At 34.3% G+C, this 13,703-nt stretch overlaps 1 protein-coding gene across 16 annotated transcripts in view; it reads right to left on the bottom strand.

The window, feature by feature from the left end:
- CDH18 (cadherin 18) overlaps nt 1-13,703 on the bottom strand; it is a 491,833-nt gene that overhangs the window by 160,623 nt on the left and 317,507 nt on the right. For all 16 annotated transcript variants that reach the window (XM_074545340.1, XM_074545332.1, XM_074545380.1 and 13 more), the window contains one exon: nt 2,114-2,594. In XM_074545340.1, coding sequence (XP_074401441.1) covers nt 2,114-2,341 — 228 coding nt within the window. In that variant the 5' untranslated portion in view covers nt 2,342-2,594. The remainder of the gene's footprint in view (nt 1-2,113; nt 2,595-13,703) is intronic.

The following is a 13,703-nucleotide window of genomic DNA, read 5'->3' as shown; positions in this document are numbered from 1 at the left end:
GAGTGGTCAGAGGATGAAAGGAAATATATAATAGCTTCATAAGAACATGAAATTGAAAGGGACCATGCTTTAGCTCACTGAATCCAGGCTTCTGTTTTGGCATGCAATCATGTCTATAAATGCTTTCATAAAGACAAATATGCTGTACTTTGAAACACCTTCAGCTTTTTTTTTTCTTTTCTTTTCCTGTTAGTAACCTCTTTCAGAATCTGATTTATTCTTGTTTTCATTCTAAATTTACTAAACATGAATTCCAAATTAACTCACAGCCACCAAAACCTTATTTTTTCAAGTAAAATTGCAATCAACCTAAATAATTTTTATTTTTCGTAGTGCTTTATTTGTAGTTGTATTTATAGACTATCATGTGTCCACTTCTATTATTTATGGAAATAATGAAACAAACATATTTTATTCTCCATTACTATCCCACCCATAATGTTCAATTCTTTCTGTACAGCTTCACATGTAAATCACTTTTCTTGGCTGAAAGTAACCAGAATAGCATATAGGTCAACACTATTTTCCACAGTGTCTTCAGTGCCCTTTATCCCTTTTTTTATATATATCAGCTTTTGCAGCTTAGTATTACATTCACCTTCTTTAAGACTTGACACTAGATCTGGTAACCAGTTCTTTCTCTTCCTCTCTCAGTTACAATAAAACACTAGTGTATAACAGAAATTCATCACATTGTTCTCTATTCCCAAGGTTTACTCTTTATTTCTATATTCAAACCATATTCATAATATCTAGCTCTCTCCAGACAATGTTTTCATTCTTCTGCAAAGCTTTGCATCAACAACATTTTTGCAACAACTTTTTCTATTCCAAAATAATTTATGAAAATGTTAATTACTGTTAAGCTGTCTGAATGCATATCTCCTCATCCCCTTACCCCTTTTAAAAGCTTCTCTCTCAATACAAATCATTACCTCCATTTAGAAAGGTCCTTTCTCAGTTTACATTTTCTTCACATAGCTCAATAATTTTTGGCATTCTGAAATACTTAATATTTTACTAAGTTTGGTATAACAGAACATTTTTTTTAGCCTTTGAGTTAACAGACTCTTAAATAAAGTTGTTCCACTTCCTATTTTTAGTTCAGAAGATACTATTCAAATTTGGAAGCCCTCACTACCAGACATGTGTGATTTCAGAGGCTCCCTTGCATCACTTTCTACAATATAATTTTCAGAATTCTAATTTCAAGGGAAAGTAAAAGGAATTTTTTTTCCATGCCCTCTTCCCCATTAACCATCTTACTTTACCCCTAATATTCTATGTATTTCTCTGATTTCATTACAGAAATTAAGACTCATGTAGATTATCTAATTAAAAAATTCTATCATAATGCAGCAAGACAGTCTTCAAGGAGAGCAAAACTTCCTCTGTCATATATCATGGGTTACAGTTATATAGAGAGTTGTGTGCTATTTAATGCAAGTTAGAACCCAAGCTCTACAGACAACATTACATATGATGGATCGGACTTCAGCTGCCCAGGCTTCAGTTCAATTACATTAGTCAGAACATTATATGTGAAGCTCACTCTATATATCAGAATATAAATGCAGAGCTTGTTCTTACAGACTTTTGAGGAACTCTGAGAAGTAACACACCTTGTATCTCCTAGTATGAAAAAAGCCACAGAGGATTTCCTTTTGGAGACCTTTTCCACCCTACACTCAGAGTGGAATGAATACCCTACGGAGCTTAGACTGCATATGTAATATTCCCTGAAGCAGAACTGAAAATAATTCTGAAATAGTCTGGAAAAGCCATTAGCAGTGACCCCATGCATTTAGGATTCTGGAAATTGATGTAACAGGATCAATTGCACACACTCTGTTTAGCTGAGCTCAGAATAAAAACTATTTTATCATATTTTAGAATCTTCATCCTGCATACTTTTATTTATCCTTTTGATAATAAACAAAGTATTCACAGGCAACTGGCAAGTTCACTGTAAATCTATGTACTAATCCAAGAGGCGTCTTCCCTTAAAAGAAGAGGTGCCATCTAAGGACATAAATGATCTGCCTCTTATCAGTGCCACATTCCTGGGAATGGAAAAAAACAAACCAAAGCCAAAGGAGAACAACCACCTTACCTTTCCTACATACTGAGGATCTGGTCCCATGTGTTCTTCTAAAACAAAGAACTGATTCCACACCCATCCACGCTTTGGACGATGATGCACTTCTGTTTCGCCTTCTATGTGTTTGGTTTGATTTCTGGTCACCTTGATGGAGCCATGGTGAGCAGCTCCATAACACCTCTGTACAAAACAGAGACAAACTAGGACTGGGCAGATACAAGATGTACTTGTAATTCTCATTGTAGGATAAGATTCCTGTTCAAGGTTTTCTTTCTCTTGTCCTTTTCAGCTGTAATCCTTCAATAAGTTCCCAAGAGTGAAGGTGAAGTCTGCTTCAGAAATACAGTCCAAATTAGGTTTTTCTGCTTGTTCATGGTTTAGCTGCCCATTTGGGAAAGCTCAAATTATATTTACATTATGAAAAGCTGAGTGGAAAAATTGATATTTCTTCTGAGGTCTTCACAATAGAGTTCCACGGTCGACCATTTTCTATCTAATATGAAAAGGAAAGAAAGACACTTACTCATCACTAAAACCAGCAATTTTCAGTTTCTGACCTTAGATTACACACAAAGTTGTACTAAGCACTCAGTGAAAGACTGCCATTGGAACTAAAATTTCATTTCAATGCTTCCTACAAAAGCATTTCCTGATTTTTATGTTAAAATACAGTAAGGAAGCATGGCTCCCACAAGCTGTGAAAACACTCATAATTAAAACATGGATGATTCAGAACAGTTCCTTTGGCTTTTACCTACAAATCATTGACCTGGTCTGGCAGTAGAACAAAATCACTGCTACAGTGTCATTAAATAGTGATCGCTAAATCATTTCACGTGAGTTTTTGATGTTCTATACACCACACAGATATCCAGCTTGATGAAAAATATCTAGTCTATAATGGGTTTTGAAAGAATGCCACCAAAATGGGCTTTTAAAATTCTGAGTCAATACTAGAGCATACTGACAGGAAGCTTCAGTCAAAATGTGCATTTTTACACATTTTATATAAAGCACACCTTGTGCTTTATATAAAATCAAACCAATATCATCTTGGACATCATAAAATTATAACATACTGACAGGAATTTCATGTTGTTTTGATATCAGTATTTTCAGTATATTGGCAATATTTTCTCAGCCTCAAAAAGGAAAATGTAACCTATTTTATTACAATAATAAAATGTGAATATAGGTGGAAGTTGATGTAGTGCTTAAAGCCAAGTACCTTGAAAGTAAAATATTTTTTCAATCTTAGAGAAACAGTTACATTAAATAAGCATTTGTTCAGTTGATGATGTCAAAGATTATCTCTATATCAGTCAGTCCATCAGGAGTCTGAAAACACGCAATTGAAACTACAAAAATTGGACTTTTCCTATATTGGTCTTTTTTGAGTATCATAAAGCTACATAAACAGAAACATAAACTACATAAACAGAAACAAAATTAAACTAATTTTCTTTCTAGGTTTCATAGGAACCCAACAGAATAAATTCAAAATCCCTTAAGAGGAACCAAAAATAATTTAGAAATCAGACAGAAAAATTTCTTCAGTGGAAGAAAACTTATTAGGTGTATTTTGGCTGCAATTTTGTTTGAACTTATGTTTCTCTCAAGTCCATAATAATAATGGAATCCCAAACCTCTTAGCTTAAAACAATTCCTCATCAGAACAATAGAAGAATACTTCAAGACCACTGTACATTAGAAATAGACAGAAAGGACATTATTTTCCATTGCTAGTACTCAGTTCAGGATAGTGGGTATTGCTGAAGTGAAGAAAGAATTTCAGTCTCTTGTGGTTGTGAAGGAACTCAAAATGAAACTCTATACATCATTTTCAACTGAAGAAATAAGTTTTTAGACATCCAGCATTCCCCTACTTGTTTCCAAAGCACTTTAGTCTCCCCTCAATCCCTATGAAGTCCAAGACACCATTCCCTTAAAATTCTGTCATTCCATCTCTGAAAAGGCTTATACAACATGAATAATTATTATCTCTCATAAGTTCAAGTGTGATTTAATAGGATTTTTTTTTTCAGTTAAATGTTGTATGATGTCTAAATTAGATCAGGGATAAAATCCAGCCTTTCTGGGTCTCACATTTTTTTCTGGGTATATTTCTTAGTTTCCTTGCCTTTCTGCATTCTTTGCTGATTCATGTTAGAAATAAATTTTTACCTTGAGGCATGCAGTTTCCTTGTATAGGTTTCTATATATACAGATGATCTATTTAAATAGATTAGTCATCATTATACTTAAGATGTACATTAAAATTAAGAAGTGTCTCACAAAATACTAACCCTTTAGCTTTATCTGTTCAAGTATTATTTTTCTTCCCTTTGTTTCCATCCTGAGAAATGCCTGGGAGCCATTCAGAAGACCAGAAGCAGCAGGTAATGACTTACAATTGGTATGTAAAGTGCATTGAGATTTCTCAAAATAACACATTTAAAATATATTTTAGATTATTTACTACTAAACTTTCGTTTACGAAAATCTGTGGGAATAGTTGAGATGGAAAATTCTTGCCTCATAGATTGTGTATATGAGCACAGAAGCTACCAACAAATCAAGATTTACTAAACAGAACTTTGTTTCTCTTCCCTCTCAGAAGTCATCCATAGGAAAAAAAAAACAACAACCAAAGCAAACAATCAAGATGGAGCCTCCAAACTGTTATGCCACAGTCACATATGAGCCAGAACAAATATTAAGGACATAATTTATTAATAGATATATAGATATAGATATACGTGTGTACATGTGTTTAATATATATTATAAATAATATATATATGTATTATTATATTAAATATATTATTCAAATTCATTGGAAAAATAAGATAAAATACTACAGCAAAATATGGAGGGCTTTTTAGTCTTTTGACTACAAAAGGTCTGTTCATCTTAGCATTAGCATTAACAAGGAGGCAATATATTTTTATTTAGTGAAACCACTATTTTATTAAATTCAATTAAGAGATTTAATTTTAAGCAACTGAACCCAAAGTTAAAGTTTTAAAATCGTTTATTATGAATGAATATACATAATAATAATAATAGTTACAGTAGCAGGAAAAAACATTGCAATATCTACTTCTTGTTATACTTAGAAGTTGATGCCTTCAACCTTCCTGAATTGTACATGAAGCCTAAAGAATCATTTCCAAAAAAGAAAAATTCAGCAATCAAAAGAGGAGGAGATTTAAGTGTCAATTCTTTGAAGTTACACCTCTGGAAAACATTTTTAAAGCCAAAGCCTAATTAATACTCAGTATAAAGGTCCTTATTCAGCACTCTCCTACTAAAGGTCTAGAATAAGCATTTAATAAAGACCTGACACCCCCCCCAAAAGAAGCCTCAAATCTACCTTGAAGACAGCAGAGTGTGTCTGCAGGGGAAAGTTCAGACGGAAACACCTCACACAGTTAACACAGGAGACAGTAAAGCAAAGACTTGGCAAGAAACAGAAGAAAAACAGAGGAGAAAAAAAAAAGAAATGAACTTTCTGAAATCCTTTGAATTGAAGCTAACATACTGAGATGCTGCCTGCTCATTTCTCTTGTCTGCAGCTTCAGAGTCAGTGTCTTAATTTATGACTTTTGTTATAAAGATTCATGCAGCTGCAGAGTAGACTTGTGTTATAGCTATCTCCTGGGAGCCCTCATGAAAATGAGTTGTGTAGCTCAAGAGACTGTCAGGGTGAGTTGAAAATTATTAAATAAGGTGAGATGGAAAGTTCCACCAACATTGCTGGAAATCATTACAGCACAGTAGTTACTGCTTAGTGTAAGACCCTATAATGAATTCCCAGGAAACTAGCAGTAGAGTGATGCAAAATGTGTATGTTTCACCACGACAAGGAGATGCATCTTTTGTAATGGATCTTGCCCTGAATCTCAGTGTCCTCTGTCTTCCATCAGATTGAATCCCATTTGAATTCTTCTGAATGATCAAGTTTTGCAGATATGCACATTTAGCACAATTTAGCACAATTCCACTTATTTTTTGTACATTCCTTTTAAGTTCCATGGTGACAGAGTGGTAATTAGCTATGGAGCTTGTAATAATAAATTGTTTATATGCTTTCCGACTTCTCTCTATGCCCTCTGCCCTGTAAATCTCCTCCTATCAGAAAAAAAAAAAATTATTATCAAAATCTGAGCAGTTTCAAATAGCTATAATTTATATTTAAACACCCCCAAAAAAAATCTTACATCCTGGACTGCCTGTGTTTATTGCTTATTGCCAATATTTTATCCTTCAGCATGGAAGAAACAAGGGTGTATTCACCTGGAGACCAAAGGCAGAATAATGCACTAGGGTCAGAAAGGAAAATTTAATGTGATTTTTTTGTTACATCCTTTGAAAAAGAGTTTGATAGATTGCCAAGAGAACATACAGTATTCCTGAAGACCTCAGGTAGCCGGCAGAAAAAACAGTGACATTTCTAGATAGATGAAGGAAAGTTGTTCATCTGTAATTGATCTCCATTCTCTATTCCCAAGGCTGGTAGAGCTGAGCTATGGTAAATTACACAATAAACTGAAGCACCAAGTTCTACTCAGCCTAAGTAACAGAGAGACAATATATAATTGTCTGTCTTTTGCACATGCTAGTCAATCTGACAGAAGTAGTGACAAAACTGTTTTAGAATGCATTTAAAACTGTATTACATGTGACTATATTGCCTTTTTGTAGTTTTAGTTGCATCTATGTGTATGAGAATGAAAACTAAGAAAAGTCTAATTAAGAAAATGCTCTTGAAATACTTAAATAGTGATTCCAATAATCAAAAATGTTTTAACTATAGCTCTATATTGGCAGACCTAGAAATGGGAAACTGGACTCCTTTTTTACTTCAATAGCATAAGGAAATTTCCATTAATTGGTCAGATAATTTCATGAGATATCAAACTCCTAAATTATTGCTAAATTTATTTGTAGGTATATTACTATTCTGAAACACAGTCTTTATCACTCTGGAAATTGATGAGTTTCCTAAAGAAATATAGAGAAAAAAGCATTGAATGCCCCTTTCCTCACCTCTTTAAACCAGCAAATCTAGCTGATTTATGTACTGTGTCAAGGGGGGCTATTTCTTGTACCACTCTTTCACATTTACACACAGCATTTGATAAAGAGCATATCTATTAGTAAAAACCCAAAAAGTGTCTGTAGTAATCTAATACCAACAATTGTTTACCTATTAAATTATTCTACATAAACTCCCCTGTACAAAATAAACAGAAACAACTACTAAAATTGAAAAAACATAGAAGAACCTCCATGAAAAATAAAGACTGTTCTTTCATATATGGCAACAGAAATTCTCTTGTGTGAACAAAAGGGTGGATAGGGGAATAAAAAAAAACCAAACAAACAATATGATATTATAAAAAAAAATAGCATGAGAAAAAAAAAAGATATGACAGAGACTCTGTGAAATCACTGGAAAACAAATCAAGACAGAGATGCAGATTGGAAAGTTCAAGTGGAAACAGCTGAAGCTGTAAGAGAAGATGTAAAAAATCCAACAGTACAATGTTTATGAAATGTAAGAAATATATTTAATGCAGTTCAAGAGAAAGACAGTTGAATAAAGGAAATATGAATTGGGAACAAAAATTATGGAACAAAATTCCACAAGGAATAGGGATTTCTGGGAATTGGTATGCTGAAAATGGCAAGGGAAATAGAAAGCTAGTATATTTTTCCCTACCATTTTTATATTGCATACCCAAAAAGCTCTTATAATTTTCACATATAATTCACAGATCAAGGCAACTGCTAACACATTTGATATCAAAAAATATATACCATATAAAGAAATAAAACAACTGTATAAGAACAACTGTAGAGCCTTAATGACTACAAGTTGTTATGCAGTATGTGCAAAAAGCTGGGATATTCTTAGATTAAATTTACAGTCAGAGAAACACATTATACAAAATTAATTACCTAGATGAGTACATCACTCTTGCTGACATTGCCCAAATGAAAATCAAGAAGAGGAAAAGAAATGCCCTCCTTTTTGTTTTTTCTTACCTGTTATCTCCTATCTACCTACAAGGAAAGAAACAGTTATACCAAAAGCTCAGGAAAAAACAAAAAACAGCAGACATATCCTGAAATACTATTAAAGGAAAATCACATATTTTTGGGCAGTCTAAAACAGCAAAAACAAAACAACAGAGAAATCTTTCTCATGGGTAGGCAAGCTAGCTGGTCCTCTGAAAAGAAGTTTACATAACAGAAAGACAATTTGGCATTACAGATGTGGGTTTTACATGCCCTAATGCTGTAATTACATACGGAAAAAATAGTCACTGCAAAGGTAAAAATAAATTTCTCTACCCATGGGATTTTTTAAAGGTAACAGTAGCATTTAGCTGCAGAGTCATCATTAAGTTGTTTTAAATTATTTCAGATAGGAAAGTGTGATGGATTTTTCAACACCATCCTGACTGACATATAAACATCAAATAATCCACACTTATGAGACTCCATTCCTCTTACTGCCATAAATTCTACAGGTTGTAGCACCTAGGACTTCTTCCAAAAGTGTTCATAATCCAGGCTATTTTTTAAAGTGTAAAGCCTTTCTCTTTTTCACTTTCCAATTTTTCTTCCATTTGAGGCATATAGTATTTTCAAATATTCCTTTTACCTTCAGTTACATATTACATAAGGTTTATTGATAATTAATTTTTTCTAAATTAATATTTCTTGTTTAGTGACTCAGCTCCAGTAGCTCTGAAGTAACAGAAACTGATATATTACTATTCCGTAAAGACCACAGAAAATAAATCTTAGCCATCTTTTTGGATTATCAACTGCTGAATAAGTAATTAGCTTATAATTTTTTCACTAGTTTTCAGAGGTTTAATTGAAAGATAGTGGATTTGTTCATATTTGCACTATATGTTTGGTTTTAGACAGCTTGTACCTAAACCTCTAAGCCAGCACAAGTACGGATTCTTCTTTCTTTCTAGCACATAAGGTTAGTCAGATGTTTTCCTTTGTAAAAATATTATATTGTGTTAATAATATCTTGAGACTGAAAAATGAAGAAGATAAGACCGGAGATGACTTTCCATTCAAGCATTAACACCCTGAATTTTCTAGGGTGTTTTTGTTGTTGGATTTTTTTTTTAAGTTCTACTTTGTCAAGGTGAAATAGAAAATTTCAAACTTTACTTTAAAATCCTAGCTGCAGCCTTAGCAATCAACCAGAATTAGTTTGATTCAAGTCCTAGACAAAAGTTAATTTTCTTTTTCTTTTATTTTTATCTCAAGTATTAGAAATAATTACACTATTCAGAGTCTAGACTGCCTGTTAATTTAGTAAGCATTAAAAACTTACCTGGTTGGCTGGAACAGGTTACATCAGTTAAATCTGGGGTCACAAAAGATAATAGATATCATATGAATAACAGCTTTTGCAATCTCATTACTGTCTACAACTTCCTCACAAGGGGAAGCAGAGGGGCAGACACTGATTGCTTCTCTCTGCTGATCAGTGACCTGAGAAAATGACGTGTACTTGTGTCAAGGAAGGTCACAACCACCTGAGGAATGGTTGGTCACTGGAACAGCCTCCCCAGGTAAGTGGTCACAGCATCAAGCTGTCAGAGTTCCAAAAATATTTGGACCATGCTCTCAGGCACATGGTGTGACACCTGGGGATGTCCTGTGCAGTGCCAGGAACTGCAGTTTGATGGTCCTTTTTGGTCCCTTCAAACTCGAGATACTCCATGTTTCAATTATTAGTAGAAGAAGTATCACATTCCTTACAGAAGGAAGCATGAACTGTAGCTCCAATTTTGTTATGAAGAGAATTTTAAGGAAAGCCTAGCAGCACCTGCAATTAAAAGACCACAGAAATGCTGAACCAGTGCAAGCAGTTCTGGCCAAACACCTTCCCGCCTGGATTAAAGGAGATTAGTCATCTGTTTTATCTAGTTGGGCTTCACTGGGAAAGAAAACCCACTGGAATCCTACCTAGCTGTACCATGGAGATGAATGAAGTGTGAAAAGCCAAAAGAGGCTTAGAAGATAAATAGTCACCAAAAAAAAAAAATCCCATATTCGGAAGGTTTTTATGTTGGGAAAAAAACCCCTGAATATTTACTGGGCTAACATCTGATTTATCATTCCTTTTTTGAAAAATAAGACAGTCAAGACTGTTGTTTACCAATGTCTTAAAATAGCAGATTTAATAGGAGTTCAACGAATTTGTAACAATAAATGTGGAGTCATGATCAGGGTACTTTCTCCTGGGACTGTGCGTAGCTTATCACTAAACACAAGCTTTAATGGATTTCTTAATGGATAGCATTAACTGAAGCACCACTCACAAAAATGAAAACCAGCCACATTACACTAGGTGACTAATCCAGCACCTTACATGGCCAAGGAGATTCATTCTAAATAGTCCAAATAAAGTATTCTAGGCACACTGACTCCCAATATAATACAAAAATTAAAAACCAAAACAAAACGACAAACAAAAACCACAAAACCCTCTAAATATTTCAAAAAATGTTATTCAAATACAAATGGTTTTGTTTTATTCAACAACAGTAATAAAATTTTTTAAAAAGTTGCGGGGCAGGGGGGTTCTAGTGTTTTTTGTATAGAAAAATACTAAATTCTTATATACAAACAATCAATGCTCCATAACAAAACACTATCAGCCCTTGAAATTTTCATTAGAAGCGGGTTTATCATTGCCAGACTCAAACAGATGGGTCACATAAGATCCTCACCTGCTGAAAATATATGAGAACCATATGCAATCAAAGTTGTATTGTCATAGCAAGATTTTTAAAGGTTATCTAATTGATGCTTTGATTAGATGATGTGCAAGATGAGCTCTGTTCTGCTATGCTGTCTTTTACACTAAATGTGAGTGGTTAACTCCAGAGATTATTTAAGACTCCTTTATTTTTGAAAAAATATTGAAGATGGCTATTAGAAAGCATTCTTATATTCATAAATAGGTACAAGAAATTATTAAACACTACTAAAAATCAATGGATTTGGTACCCTGATGACCAAAGACATTTTACGAAAGAGAGTTAAATGAGTTATGAAATAGATCTTTCTTGAACAAAAAGGGATTTGAAAAGCTTGCAAACAAGACTGTAAAAGTTCTTAATCTGCAAACAGCACTGCATGTACACAGGCAGATAATGAGCACTGCATGTACACAGGCTATAACAAACAGATAATCTAAACATGACATTAAAACAAGAGTAAGGGATGCAGTGCCATCCTCAGTTGGCATAAAAATTATTTTGCTTATCATAAACAGAGATATGGAAACTACAAGATAAAAGAAGTGAAATGGCATAACCAATGACTGAAGAAATATTTTTGCAGCTCTACCCAAATGATTTGCACAGAGAGTGACTGTCAGAAGCACAACACAGTAACAACACAATTAGTCAGATAAAATCCAGCCACTGTTTCTGTAAATATAATTGCACACACAGTCATGCTAGCCATTACCTGCTGTGGAAGGAACAACTGTGAAACACAGAGAGATGATTCATTAATCTGACTCATGTCTCTCTCTGTTCCTCAACCAGAGAGGAAACTATCTACATTTATATCTGAGGTTCATGTACTAGTCAAGGGTAATACAGGCATGCAAGGCAGTGCAAAGGTCCCATTTTATTCCCAAAGTAGCAGAGGCTTTTCTTATGTGCTATTTCTCTTCCCAAGGAACTTGCTAGCAGAAAAAGATCTCACTGATTTCTTGACTCATTCCTCCCATATATTAAGGTCAGGTCACCAATCAGGGAACAAAGCAAATACATGAGACACTGATGAGCAATTACTTAGTTTAAAAAGAAAGAACTTGCAATAACCCACTTGCCTATAGTCCACATGTACTGTTTGTCTTAACAAATTATTTCTCAAAAATTAATAGCAAGAGCTCCTCTGAGCTGTATGGTAGCATCCCATTGACTAGCAAAAAAAAATGGAAGAGAGATCTGATGCAGATGTTTGAGGCTTCAGAAGCAGTTAAAGGCATTTACCTCTTGTTCTTTGCTAGCAGTTCAGCACTGCACTTTAAACTTCTCAAAATCATGTGCACTATTACTAATAATCTTGTTACAGAAATCTTAATAATACATAATGTACAGTAATTTTTTTGGGTTTCTAGGCTGCACACAACTGTTTAACTGCAGAGGAATTTGTTGTCTGTGTTAGGCTAACTGAATAAGTGTTCAGAAAACAGCAAATATGGCAAAACAAGAGGCAACAGATAAGTTAGAGACAGAGCCAAGATGAATGGCTCAATTTCACAGAGACCTGTGAGAGAAGCAGATGAATTCCACAGGTCATCCCAGAAGCCTATGGGGGCTCTTTTGGACAGTCAAGTCTTGCAAAGTTCACACCGCTTAAATGACTATCTGTGTACGACTCTCTAAAGCTGAGACTACCTAGGTAATGCTACCAGAGATACTGAGCTTCAGTGTACTTGTAGGAAAACTAAGGCAAATAAGGAAAAGGTAATTATAGGCCCTGGTTATCACACAACACTTTAACTCAGATGTCCTTAAGTCTGTGATTGCTCCTGTGAAATTTCTTTGGCCAAACATACTAGAATATGTTAACCACACAACTTCACTACTCTGATGTCTCCACTAGATATGCATGTTGTACAGGTGTGTACCTATGTGAACAAAATTCCTACAAGCTCCCATATTTCAGGAGTTGCACTGGTCTGTTTAACTTTAGAAATAAATCTTCCCTGATTAATTAGTTTTTGCCCTGTTTTCCATCTCCAGTACTCAAAGCTATGGACAGGAAAAAAAAAAAAGAAAGAAAAAGAAAAAGGAAAACTCCACAACCAAAAACCTCAATCATAAAAACTGTTTGTAGGCACTATCAAGAAGAACTTCTTTTTGTGAGGGTGACCAAGCACTGGAACGAATTGCTGAGGAGTCTGTGTACTCTCCCTCCCTGGAGATATTCAAGAACCATCTGGAGAAAATCCTGCACAATGTTCTCTAGGATGACCTTGCTTGAGCTGAGAGGCTGGACCAGATGACCCACTGTGCTTCATTCCAACCTGGCCCAGTCTTTGGTTCTTTAAACTTGCATTTTTTCTATCAGAAAGTGAAAATTCTCTTGTATGCATGCTGGTTTGCATTGTATCCATATATACATTGGTTTTTTTTCTTTCTTTAAGTGGAGGAGATCCATAAGCAGGATGAATGGAATGCCTTTTTTGTCTTAAGAAACTGTGCATTAGACAACATGGTATTTGTAAAACAGGTAAAAGTAACTATAAAAATGACAGTGTTAAATAACAATGTTCAGTTATCAGTGGAAGTCAATATTGACATAAGAAAGACAGTGACATTTTCTTGTGTTTGTCTGACTACTTGATACCTTGTTTTTTCTAACATCTATGCATATTGTCACAACTTTTATTCTCAGGAAGAGAAGATGACACCAAAACAACAACAAAAAATTCAACTCTCAAATTTTATTCGTGTAACAGTGTCTATGAACACATACTATTTCATCATATTAATTAATGAATGCTGTTATATTAATCTTTAAGAAATTAGTTT

Source organism: Zonotrichia albicollis, chromosome 1, assembly GCF_047830755.1.
Source record: "Zonotrichia albicollis isolate bZonAlb1 chromosome 1, bZonAlb1.hap1, whole genome shotgun sequence".
In the NCBI taxonomy this organism is placed as follows: domain Eukaryota; kingdom Metazoa; phylum Chordata; class Aves; order Passeriformes; family Passerellidae; genus Zonotrichia; species Zonotrichia albicollis.
This window is presented reverse-complemented; position numbering and strand designations above follow the sequence as displayed.